General features: G+C 42.0%; 1 protein-coding gene across 3 annotated transcripts in view; it reads right to left on the reverse strand.

Annotated features, from left to right (window-relative positions):
• kank2 (KN motif and ankyrin repeat domains 2) overlaps window positions 1-12,123 on the reverse strand; it is a 32,616-nt gene that overhangs the window by 10,417 nt on the left and 10,076 nt on the right. For all 3 annotated transcript variants that reach the window (XM_079887025.1, XM_079887026.1, XM_079887027.1), the window contains 2 exons: window positions 7,842-7,904; window positions 6,254-7,624 (listed from right to left, as the gene is read on the reverse strand). In XM_079887025.1, coding sequence (XP_079743151.1) covers window positions 6,254-7,624; window positions 7,842-7,887 — 1,417 coding nt within the window. In that variant the 5' untranslated portion in view covers window positions 7,888-7,904. The remainder of the gene's footprint in view (window positions 1-6,253; window positions 7,625-7,841; window positions 7,905-12,123) is intronic.

Below are 12,123 nucleotides of genomic sequence, written 5' to 3' on the forward strand. Positions count from 1 at the left end.
GGGAGTTAGGTAAGTTAAACTGTATTTTCATTTTTTTTATTTTGTTTAAGGTCATTTAGATTATAAAAAGAAGATTGTTTTGTTTGTTATTTTGACCTTGTCTGCCCCTGACGCTAACCCTTCATGGTCAATAAAATTCATATTACAAGTCATCTCTCTGGTAGTGTGACTCTCTTCCTTTTCCTGTTGCGGCTGACCCCTAGAGGTCGTAACAGAAATTGGGGGCTCGTCTTAAAAAAAAAAAATTTATTGTAAAAACCAATTGGAGTTTCGTCATTGCGTGTTAGAGAAAGACTCATGAAATTTGCTTTGTATATTGTTGTTTGGCTAGTGGTTTTCACTTTAAGGGGGAGGGAATTCGGAATGTCTTTAAAGTTTGCACTAGAAAAATTTGCGATTCAGCCTACGTCTGAACAGTTAGATATTTGCCGTAAAGATGATCTGTTCATGATTGCGGATTTTTTATCAAATCACAGTTCCTCGTGGTGCAGTGAAACAGGAGATTAAGGAGGTAATTCATAGACACTTGATGGAGCACGGAGTTTTGCCAGAACGGAGTGAGTCGGCGGGTGTTGCATTTCAGTTACCAGTTTTCGCGGGTGAGGGTGAGCAACCCAAACTTGAGGAGCTGGCCAGCATAGATCCCGTCGACCTAGTTTCTCCGCGAGATCCTTTACTGGCGATCAGATTGAAGGAGTTAGAGGTGGAGCTGGGCAGACAGCGTTATGAGAGTCAGCTGTTGCATGTACGCACAGTTGAGCTTGAAACCAAGCGAGATATCAAGCTCAAGGAGCTGGAGCTGGAGCTCAAAACTAAATCACCTGTTCACCTCTCAGCTGTTGATGCGCCTGGCATGAACGTGAATGTGCCATCACCCATGATTGCTTCCACTCCGAGTCCTATTCCTGCACCTCGACGCAACCCACAAGTAAGTCAACCTGAATTTGATATTAGTCGTCAAATATCACTTGTCCCACTTTTTCGAGAGACCGAGGTTGACACTTATTTCACTGTGTTTGAGAGAATCGCCGGCACGTTGAAATGGCCGCGGAATGTTTGGCCGCTGTTGTTACAATGTAAACTAGTGGGTAAAGCCCAAGAAGTCTGTTCAGCGTTAACGCTTGAACAGAGCTTGGACTATGAAGTAATGAAAAATGCCGTTTTGCGTGCGTATGAATTAGTCCCCGAAGCATATCGGCAAAAGTTCCGTAATCATGTGAAAACCCCTAGTCAAACATATGTTGAGTTCGCTAGAGACAAAGCAAGTTTGTTTGAGAAGTGGTGCGCCGCAAATAAAATAGTCACGTTTGAGCAGCTTAAAGAACTAATACTTTTAGAGGAGTTTAAGAATTGTTTACCAGAGAAAATCGTGGTTTACTTAAATGAGCAGAAAGTGTCCTCTCTTTCTGCCGCTGCAGTTTTTTCAGACGAGTTCGTACTTACACACAGAGTAGTGTTTTCACCCACAAAACGTAATTTCCCTGATCGTGTTCGCAGTTCTAAGGATGCTCCAGTGGCACCTAAGAATGTTTTGAGAGTAGATTCTACTGAAAACCGTGAATGTTTTTACTGTCATGAGGTGGGACATCTCATTTCCGCCTGCCCCGTTCTGAAACGTAAAGCTGGCAAGAAAGCGAACACTTCCAAAAGCGTTGCGTTAGTTGAGCGACATGTCTTTTCCCCCGAGCCGGTATCTCTGGAAACGGCCGCTGAATCTGCTTTTAAGCCGTTCATTTTTGATGGTGTTGTGTCGTTTAACGAAGCAGACTCTGAAACAAAACGCGTTTGTATGCTCCGTGATACTGGCGCTGCGCAATCCTTTATTTTAGAGAGTGTGTTGCCTTTTTCTGAACATTCAAACTGTGGTTCCAGTGTGCTAGTGCAGGGCATTGATCTCACTGTAGTTAAAGTTCCTTTGCACAATGTTTATTTACGTTCTGGGATTATTTCAGGGAACGTTAAACTGGCAGTTCGGGCTGAATTACCTGTTAAAGGTGTATCGCTCATTTTAGGAAACGATCTGGCCGGTGATAAAGTTTTCTGTTTGCCAGAAGTGATAGACGTTCCTGATGCGCACAATGAAGATGCATTACATAAAGAATTTCCTAATGTATTTAGTACGTGTGTAGTGACTCGAGCTCAAGCTCAGAAATCTAAAGACTCTGTCGATCTGTCAAAAACCTTTTTGTGTGCTGATAATTCTGTTGAGACAGAGGAAAAAGTTGATGCAGTTGAGTTAAAAATGTGTGCACTTCCCAATGTTGACTTCCCATTTGGAAAAACTAAGTTAATTGAGGCACAACGTGCTGATCAAACTTTGTGTCACTGTGTTGCAGCTGTTGTTGAGCCGACCGTTTTGCCAGAGTGTCCAGTGGGTTACTTCTTTGAAGACGGCGTTCTCATGCGTAAGTGGTCTCCAGGTCATGCTAAGGATGACTGGGGCACTGTTGTTCAAGTTGTCGTTCCAAAACCCTACCGCGAACAAGTGTTAAGTGTGGCACATGACCATGAACTTTCTGGTCATGTAGGAGTTCGAAAAACGTATGATAATCTGTTGAAACATTTCTTTTGGCCTTCCATGAAATCAGACGTTTCTAAATTCTGTCAATCTTGTCATGCGTGTCAGTTATCCGGTAAACCCAATCAAGTCATTCCTCCAGCTCCATTGAGGCCGATACCTGTGCTTGGTGAACCATTCGAGCGTATTTTGATTGATTGCGTTGGGCCATTACCCAAAACAAAATCTGGAAATTCCTACTTGTTGACATTAATGTGTACGTCGACCAGGTATCCTGAAGCGATACCACTACGCTCTCTTAAAGCTCATGGAGTTGTCAAAGCAATCGTTAAATTCTGTACCACTTTTGGCGTACCGAAATACATTCAGTCCGATCAAGGAACCAATTTTATGTCTAAAGTGTTCACCAAAGTAATAAAAAAATTAAACATCAAACATCAGGTATCTAGTGCCTATCACCCTCAGTCACAGGGGGCAATCGAAAGATTTCATCAAACTCTCAAGTCCATGCTCCGAACTTTCTGCGTTGATCAACAGAAAGAATGGGATGAGGAAATCCCACTATTGTTGTTCGCAATTCGTACCACGACACAAGCTTCTCTCGGTTTCAGTCCTGCTGAATTGATCTTTGGGCACACCGTGCGTGGACCCTTGAAAATTTTGCAGGAGCAGATCCTTTCCTCCGATCGTCCGTCTCTCACAACGAATGTCCTAGATTACATTAGCTCGTTTCGTGAGCGACTTCATAAAGTTTGGAAGCTGGCAAAACGCTCTCTTGATTCTGTCCAAGACCAAATGAAAACTCGTTACGATCAAAAAGCTGTACAGCGCTCATTCCAAATTGGAGAGAAAGTTCTCGTTTTACTTCCTGTGCCTGGTTTGGCACTTAAGGCTAAATTTACTGGGCCCTATGATATTAAAGAGAAACTGAGTGTCACTGATTATGTTGTTGACACCCCAAATCGTAAGAAAAAGTCACGCGTCTGTCATATCAATATGCTGAAGGCATATGTGACTCGCTCTAACTCTGAGACTAAGATCCCTGTTGTCATTGTCGCTCCAGTAAATGTATCACCCTCAGAATATTCACCAGAAATTGATGGTTTGAAGATGAACAGTGCTGCATTCTCAACCGCTCGGTTGCCCAATTCAGAAACTCTGTTAAACTTTGCAACAAAATTGTCACACCTGTCTTTATCTGCCCAAGCTGACATTCTAAATTTGGTAAAGAGGTATCCGACTTTGTTCAGTGACTCGCCTACGACTACTCACGTGCTAAAACATGACATTGATGTTGGTTCACATGCGCCTGTTAAACAAAGTGCTTATCGAGTAAATCCACTTAAGAAAGAACTGATGAAGCAAGAAACTCAGTATTTACTTAAACACAACCTGGCAGCCCCTAGTTCTAGTCCATGGTGTTCACCATGTCTTCTTGTCCCCAAGCCCGACGGTACTTCAAGGTTCTGTACAGATTACAGAAAAGTTAATGCGTTAACTAAGGCTGACTCCTTTCCACTTCCACGAATGGAAGATTGTGTAGATCGTGTGGGTAATGCCAAATTTGTGACTAAACTCGACCTGCTGAAAGGTTATTGGCAGGTGCCGCTCACAGAGCGAGCGTCTGAAATTTCTGCCTTCGCCACCCCTGAAGTATTTCTACAATACCGGGTCATGCCTTTTGGCCTTCGAAATGCTGGAGCCACCTTTCAGCGGTTAATGTCTATTGTGTTATCCAACTTATCTAATTGTGAGGTTTATTTAGATGATGTTGTGTGTCATGCTAGCACTTGGGGAGAACATCTTAAAATTTTAGAGGAAGTCTTCAAACGCCTTAGAGATGCTAATCTTACCTTGAATCTGGCTAAGTGCGAATTTGGTTGTGCTACTGTCACATATTTGGGTAAGGAGGTCGGTAGCGGTCAGATTTGCCCTTTGAACTCAAAGATTCAAGCTGTTCTTGATTTTCCCATCCCGAATAATAGAAGAGATCTCCGTCGATTTCTTGGAATGACGGGTTATTATCGCTGTTTTTGTAAGAACTTCTCATCTGTAGCCAGTCCTCTTACGGAATTACTGCGTAAAGCGGTCTCTTTCAAGTGGACTTCTGAGTGTCAATCCGCTTTTGAAGTGTTGAAAACTCTGCTCTGTAGTGCTCCTGTACTTGTTGCCCCCCGTTTTGAAAAACCGTTCCTGATAGAAGTTGATGCTAGCGGTACTGGTGTCGGTGCGGTTTTATTGCAGACCGGTGAAGATGATTTGAATCATCCGATCAGTTTCTTCTCGAAAAAGTTTCTCAAACATCAAATGAACTACAGTACGATAGAGAAAGAGGCTCTTGCATTAATTCTCGCCTTGCAACACTTTGAAGTGTATATTGGTTCGAGTGTACAACCTGTTACCATTTTCACTGATCATAATCCTCTTACGTTTCTCCAACAAATGTCTAATAGCAATCATCGGTTAATGCGATGGTCTCTGATTTGTCAAAGCTACAATATGAGAATTTGTCATAAAAAAGGTATCGAAAATGTCATTGCTGACTCACTGTCCCGTGTCAACCAGTAAAACAGAATGTTTTATTTTATGGGTGGGGGTGTTAGGATCCTGAGATATTTTGTGTGTTTGTATCAATTGTCCTTGTGTGTGGGTGTGTCCTGCTTGCCTTCTCTTTGTGTGTACACAAGCGTGTGTTTCAGATGGGCGTTGCCTCTGTTAATCTGTGGAAGACTGTGATTGGACCAGCTATGCACCTGACCTGGATATAAGGACCGCCCCTGACACACCATGGTTGCCTTTGAGCCTCGCTGACTTTGTGCTTTATGCCTTTGTACTTTGCGGTCGTACCTTTTTTAATTGTGTTTCTCTTCAGCTTTGTTCGTTTCACTATTATTTAATTAAGAGTGTCATGCCAGAGAGATAGTGTTTAGTGAAAATGTGATTGAAGTGTTGTGCCCAAAGAGATAGTGTTTAGAGATAGTGTTTGGTGAAACTTTGAGTGTTTGTTGAATGTAACTACTGCTGGTTATCTCCTATATCTGACTATTGCCTGTTTAACTACTCCTTGGATTACGATTCTAACTTGTCAACCTGATACTTCTTAAATAAGCTTGTAATTATTCTTGTATATAATGTGACCATATTAAGGGATGTAGGGGGTTAGATGCCATTTTATTTGTATTGCTTTTTCACTTTGGTTATGGGTAAGGGAGTTAGGTAAGTTAAACTGTATTTTCATTTTTTTTATTTTGTTTAAGGTCATTTAGATTATAAAAAGAAGATTGTTTTGTTTGTTATTTTGACCTTGTCTGCCCCTGACGCTAACCCTTCATGGTCAATAAAATTCATATTACAAGTCATCTCTCTGGTAGTGTGACTCTCTTCCTTTTCCTGTTGCGGCTGACCCCTAGAGGTCGTAACAATGGTGTCAGAACACTAATATAGGGAATTAGTAGTATTGACCACTTTCATTATGCTTTTATGATGCTTTCTTTGTAATTTCAGGAGCTAAACAGTATCTGTCCCAATTTACTTTCATTGTAAAAGAAAGAGCAACAAAAATATTCTGCATCTTTTCGTGTTCCATAGAAGAAATCGATCAGTCAATCGGTTTGGAATGACATGAAGGTGAGTAAATGGTGAACTATCCCTTAAATAGTTAAAATGGCACCCAAAGTATGTAATTACATTTGTAGTGTTTATGTTGTTTTCAGTAGTGTACCATTTCATACACACCCTCTGCTGCTGGGGACTCTGCATGTCTTCTGTGGGGCCCCTCCGGTGCAGACAAGGGCTGAGCGGGAGAACTGCAACTCTGGGCTCTTAGCAGCTTCCCCACACCCACGACTGTGGGCTGCTCCAATGTGTACACTTGGATCCCCACGGTCCTCTGCTGACGAGGTTGCTGGGTAAAACTGACAACAGTGTGTAGGCCGGCACCAGCCTGACCCTGCTGCTCCTGCCAGCCGAGACTAGTGGCTCTCACTGCATGGTCTACCTGAGGGGAAAGAGCCTGCCTCTCGACTTGCTGCTGAGCGCTCTGTAGCTCCTGCATCGTTTCCCTCAGCTGAACTTCTAAAACCTCCACCTTAGTCTTGAGGGCTTCAGTTTCAGGCAGAAGCCCCAAGTCTTCCTCTCGCACCCCTACTCCTACTTGACGATAACTCCTTTCTTCCGCCTCAGGCCCCACACCGACGGTTCGCACCTCCCGCCTTGCACCCGGACGAGCTCCACCGACAATTACGGTCTCCTCGATTTCACATCCTGAGTCCTGGAGGGAGACCGGAGTGGTAGGTGAAAGACTCCCTGTGGCTCTGTTCGAGGCTCCTGCCCCGTTTCCCGCCTCCTCCTCGGGTATGTCGATGTAAAGGTCTCCTCTTGGACGGCTTCGACTGAACCCCAGCGTGTGGCCCAGGAACTTCTGGCTCTTTAGTTGCACACTGAGCTGCCTCTTCTCCTCCTGAAGCACGGAGATCTTCACTTGCAGCACTGGGATGGTCTTTACCTGCTCCTCCAGCTCCCGGATCTTCCGCAGGGCGACGGCCATCTGCTCCCGTACGTGCTGCAGATGGGCAGGTGTCGGAGAGACGGGTGTGGACAAGCCAGAGCTCATTGGCGTATAGGAGCCTCCTCCCTGGGCACGATTGAAGCTGTGCGCACTGGACAGGGAGGTGTTGGAGCCGGCAACGCTGTTATGCATACTGCCCAGGTTCGAGAAACGACGGCCGTCCTTCTCCTCCTCCAGCTTGCGGCGAGCATCCAGCAAGGTCTTCTCCACGCGTGCCGTACTGAAGTTGGGCCGCTGTGTAGTGTGGAAGCCCGGCGCACAATAGGAGTATGACGAGTGGCGGCTGTCCATGCTGGCGTTGGAGCACAGCGACTCGGTGGAGGTCCACCAGGAGCCCGTGTAGCCGTAGCCACGTGGAAGAGAGCCGTAACGTGGGCGCCGCTGCACTGGCACCTTCTTAATAGTGTTTCCTTTCTCAATATCATTGACATACTTGAGGAAGTCCAGGTCCAGACGGTAGCCGTAGGGGGTCTCTACTGAGTATGGAGCCTCTTGTTCCTTTCCATGCAAGGAGGGGGGCGCTGGGGGGTTAATCTTCCCTAAGGACAGAGGAAACAAATTTAAACTGCAGGAAATCTTAGTCTAATCTCAGAATCAGACAACAGGAAAAAGAATAAACTTTACTCTTTGATCAGATCAAGAATTTACTTTACTAGTTAGTCTCTTAAGTGCGGATGAACAAGGGAAAGGATAATGGAATCACAATATATAAACATTACATTATGTGCAGTATGCGACTTCAAAATGGGATCTTACCAGGAAAACTGGAGTCCATATGAAGCACCTGAGCCATGATTGTCATTCACCAGCCAATCTCTCCTGCATAAGAGAGATATCATAAGTATTTTCCCATTGAACTCATGAGATTTATGGCCAGCTACCAGACCTCACTCAAAAATCAGGTCACCATGAAATCACTATTGACCCTTTTTTAATGGGATATTGCAGTATTTATCATAAATGATCTATCCATGCACCTCGTGCCCTCGTGAACTTGATGATCACGTGTTCACCGGTGCAAGAGTGGAACAATAACATTTCCCCTCCAGCAACCTGTCAGTCACATGAGTAATACCCAACAGCAACAATCCAATCAATTCCCGATGGACAAAATCAAGTCCCACCTGAACTTTTTTCATTTCGGTCATTTCATTTTAAAGTTATTTCACATTTAGTGTTGGGGGTAAAGCATCAAAAGTAATGCGAGTTACATAATCAGATTACTTTTCAAATAACTGAATTTACAACAAAATATCCAAGTTACTTTTTCAAACAAGTAACACAAGTTACTTTGTTTTTCCATGTATTGACTGACAGTTCTTCTGTCCTCATGATGAGAGAATTGTAAGTGCAGAGGCATGGTGTGTGCTGTGTAAACATGATGGCTATTGTAATTCTAGACTAAATGTGAGTATTTACTCATCTCACTTGCACAAAAACATTCTGTATTTCTCAAAATGAATAAAACCAGTAAAATGCAAACTCAGAATATTATGCAAACCTGCAATAATTAAGTGTTAACTTACACAAATATACTTTATGGATTTAATCTCACTTTATTAACCAATGTCTTTGCTGCTGACCTTCGATGGTCCAATTCAACCATACTAATGAGCAAAAATGACTTTAGATAAACATCACATTTGTGTTTAATTCTTTTTTTTTTTTTTAAGTAATATTGTTGAACTTTCCTCAGCAGCAGAGCTGAAAGGTTTGTTTGAGCTGCACCCTCTACTCTACAGGTGTGAATTTTGCATTTCCTTCAGCCTGAGGCTTATTGAGATCCATATGAATTTGAGGCTTATTCAGACACTTTTGGTGTGAAAGGGCCAAAAATAGAACTTTTTTGTTATTACAAATTAAACAAGAAAGCACAGCTTAGATAAGGAAAAAGTAACGCAAAAGTATGTGACGCATTACTTTCCATAAAGTGTAACTAAGTATCGCAATTACAGTATTGTAATGCATTACATTTGAAAGTAACTTTCCCCGACACTGGTCACAATAGGGAAGAAAATACTTTATACCGGAGACTGCAAAAACAACAGACGGCTGCAGTGACAAGCGCTTGTGTGAGGGCGTTATGAGTTATTTAAAATAATACAAAGACATTTTTACGGTCATAACTTCTAGAGAAAAATGGCGTACATGCTGGACAAAGATGAAACTTTCTAGAGCGCATGTGTCGACCACCTGCGTTTGCCCACGCTATCAAATGGAGTAGGCTATACTTTGAAAGGTTGCACGTTCGACTGTACACATATGCTATAGCGTTCTTGTAAAACAAACTAAGTATACTTTGGGCTTTAGACTGTTCGGTTTCTGTTTGTTCCTAGTTCTCTTGTTTGGCGGAGAGGGGAGAAAGAGGGGAAAGTTTTCTGGCAGGCGACAAGAGAAGAAAGAGTGTCTAGTTACAGCCTTATTAGGAATCATCTGAATACGCTCTCTGTGATTCTCAGAATTGAGGTAATGTAAAAAAACACAGACACAGGCACTATTGCTCTGCCTTGCTCTCCCACACTTTTTCCATGATTTTTATCTCCCTTTCTCTGCCTTATTTTCCTAACTCTGTCAGCTGATGATCAGGAGATAGCAGCTGACCTCTGCCGGCTCTTTCTTCTTCCGCTCTCTAAGTTGCCTATTGCACCAGAAGAAAGGAAGTCAGTCTTAAATCAATTAGATAAAATGAAACTGATGCATTACATGTACAGGCCTTTCTATAACTGTTTTTTCACTATCTTCATCTGTTTTTTTTATGTCCACTCAGTATTGCATCTTTCTCAGCTAATGTGCCTTTTTGCCAAAGATTAACTTTCTAGGTCATTAGTTAGTGTGTGTGTGTGTGTGTGTGTAGGGGGCGGCAGTGCCATGGGCTATCTCTGTTCCCAACATTAACAACATATTAGACCACATAATTGGGCTTCACATACATATAGAGAACTGCTGACTACTCCAGTCATTTCGGTTCATAATGGGAAATTGCTTCACCCTTGCTGCCTCACACAAATCTTTCCCCTCTTTCTAATCTCATGACCCTCTCAGTCTGTTTATGTTCTTGCCTGTTTCAGGGGAAAAGTAGGGCATACAAGACTGACTGAACTGATTTGGTATTTTGTAGATCTTAAGTCGACAAAATGAGCTCTCTTGCCCACTATCCATCCTGTGTGCTTTTGCTCACTTTCTCACACTTGAAAACTCACTAATTTAACAGGCCTCTCAGCTGCTTCAGCTGTTGTATTTGTTTTCTCTTAATCATATTGAGGTATCTCTACCATCCAGGGTTAATATGTTAAGAACAACAAATATACTAGTTTTCACTGCAGTTTCACCTGCATCATTTTAAAATGTACCAGCATGTAATAGTCAAGTGGGATCGTTTCAGTGAATTTTTCCAATGCAACCATGCATTTTCAGTGAAGAATAGTTTCAAAGGGTTGAACGATTGATGAATAGTTATCATTTTTGGAAAACATGTTTAACCAAACAGTCCATTAAAAGGCAAAAGTAATATCTCAAAGAGCTATTTCCACCTGATTTAGCCAATGAAATTAGTTTTATGGTTTGTTGGTTTTATTCAGTGATGTTTAATCATATTTCTGACTTGAAGAAAAACTATTCATTAAGATTTTATTAAAACATGCAGATATGCTTAAGTACCTTCTGATAATTTTGTTTCTCGTTTCTGTGACTATTATTCTGTTCACGAAACTGAGGAACAACTGATGAGGAACAACTGAAACACGGTTTTATGTTTGGTTGACCAATCAGTGGAAAGAGGCGTTTAATTCCCACCCATGCAGAGGTCGAATATTCAAGCCGTTTATACTTTATACGTTTATATTTTAGTTTTATTGTGTTTCCATTTGGTGAACAAAGTGTGATGAAAGCGGGGAAAGAAAAAAAAAACTGTTAATATTAATGAGAAGGGTCGAATATGTGATAAATGAACTGTCTCTTATTTTCCCGTTTTGAAGACAAAAACGAGAAAACAAATTATCCGAAGGTACACAGACCTCAAGTCAATAGCATCTTAATTAGTGGGTTTTTTATTCCCCTGCCACAGCCACAGATGAATGTTGAGTACGCTTGAGAAAATGTTAGGGTGTGTGTGAATGTGAGCGCTAACACACAGATTTGTGTGTGTACGTGTGAAAAGTGAGTGTCAGTGCTATGGTGAGTGCTGACAGGGGGACGGTTGATGAGCCATAATTAGAGACTCCAGTAAAGGCACACAGCATGACAAACATCCAGCCCTCAGCAATGACGTACAAAATTCCCTGTCTCTTTCGCTAAGTCAGAAACACCCTTGCTCTCCTCCAACCTCACTCTTATTTCTCTGCTCTACTAATATTCTAACATCTCTATTAGTATTGTTCATATTTGGAGTTAAGTTGTCATCAAATAAAAAAAAGAGCTACACTGTGTAAATGAACAGTGCTGCACTTTGCTCTGAAACACGCTGTGCATACATTTATTTTATTTATTCGCAGCCTTTGAGATTTGATAATCACACTTAGCCATATCAGAATATCAATTTTATTTTGATTAATCATTCAGCCCTATCTAGCATACATAGCAACATGCCAAAAGCCACTCAGAACACTTTATCAGCCGCATATAAATGCTCTAGCAACCATTCAGAAAACTGCAGCACAACAACACACTTCAAACCACTTACAACACATTGGCAACCATGCACATAGCAACACCCTGGAAACCAATCACACAACTTCTTAACTCTTTCCCTGGCAGCGTTTTACAAAAATTTGCCAGACAAAATTTCCATGGCCCCCAAAATATTTTGTTTTATGAATATCTGAACATGCAATATATCCAAAGAAATAAAGTTTTATTCTAGCTTCACACCTTTTTTTTCATCAACAATTTAATGCGGGTAAGTTTCATAAAAGAGCTGTCGGATCTGGATCGGATTCAGAATGATGATCAAAACATAGATGAAGTAGATGGAGTCCATCAACACCCCCAAGCTTCACAGTCCTAAAGCTCGTCCTGGCTCAACATTTCATTCTGTAACATT

Source organism: Squalius cephalus (assembly GCF_949319135.1).
Source record: "Squalius cephalus genome assembly, chromosome: 1".
NCBI lineage: Eukaryota > Metazoa > Chordata > Actinopteri > Cypriniformes > Leuciscidae > Squalius > Squalius cephalus.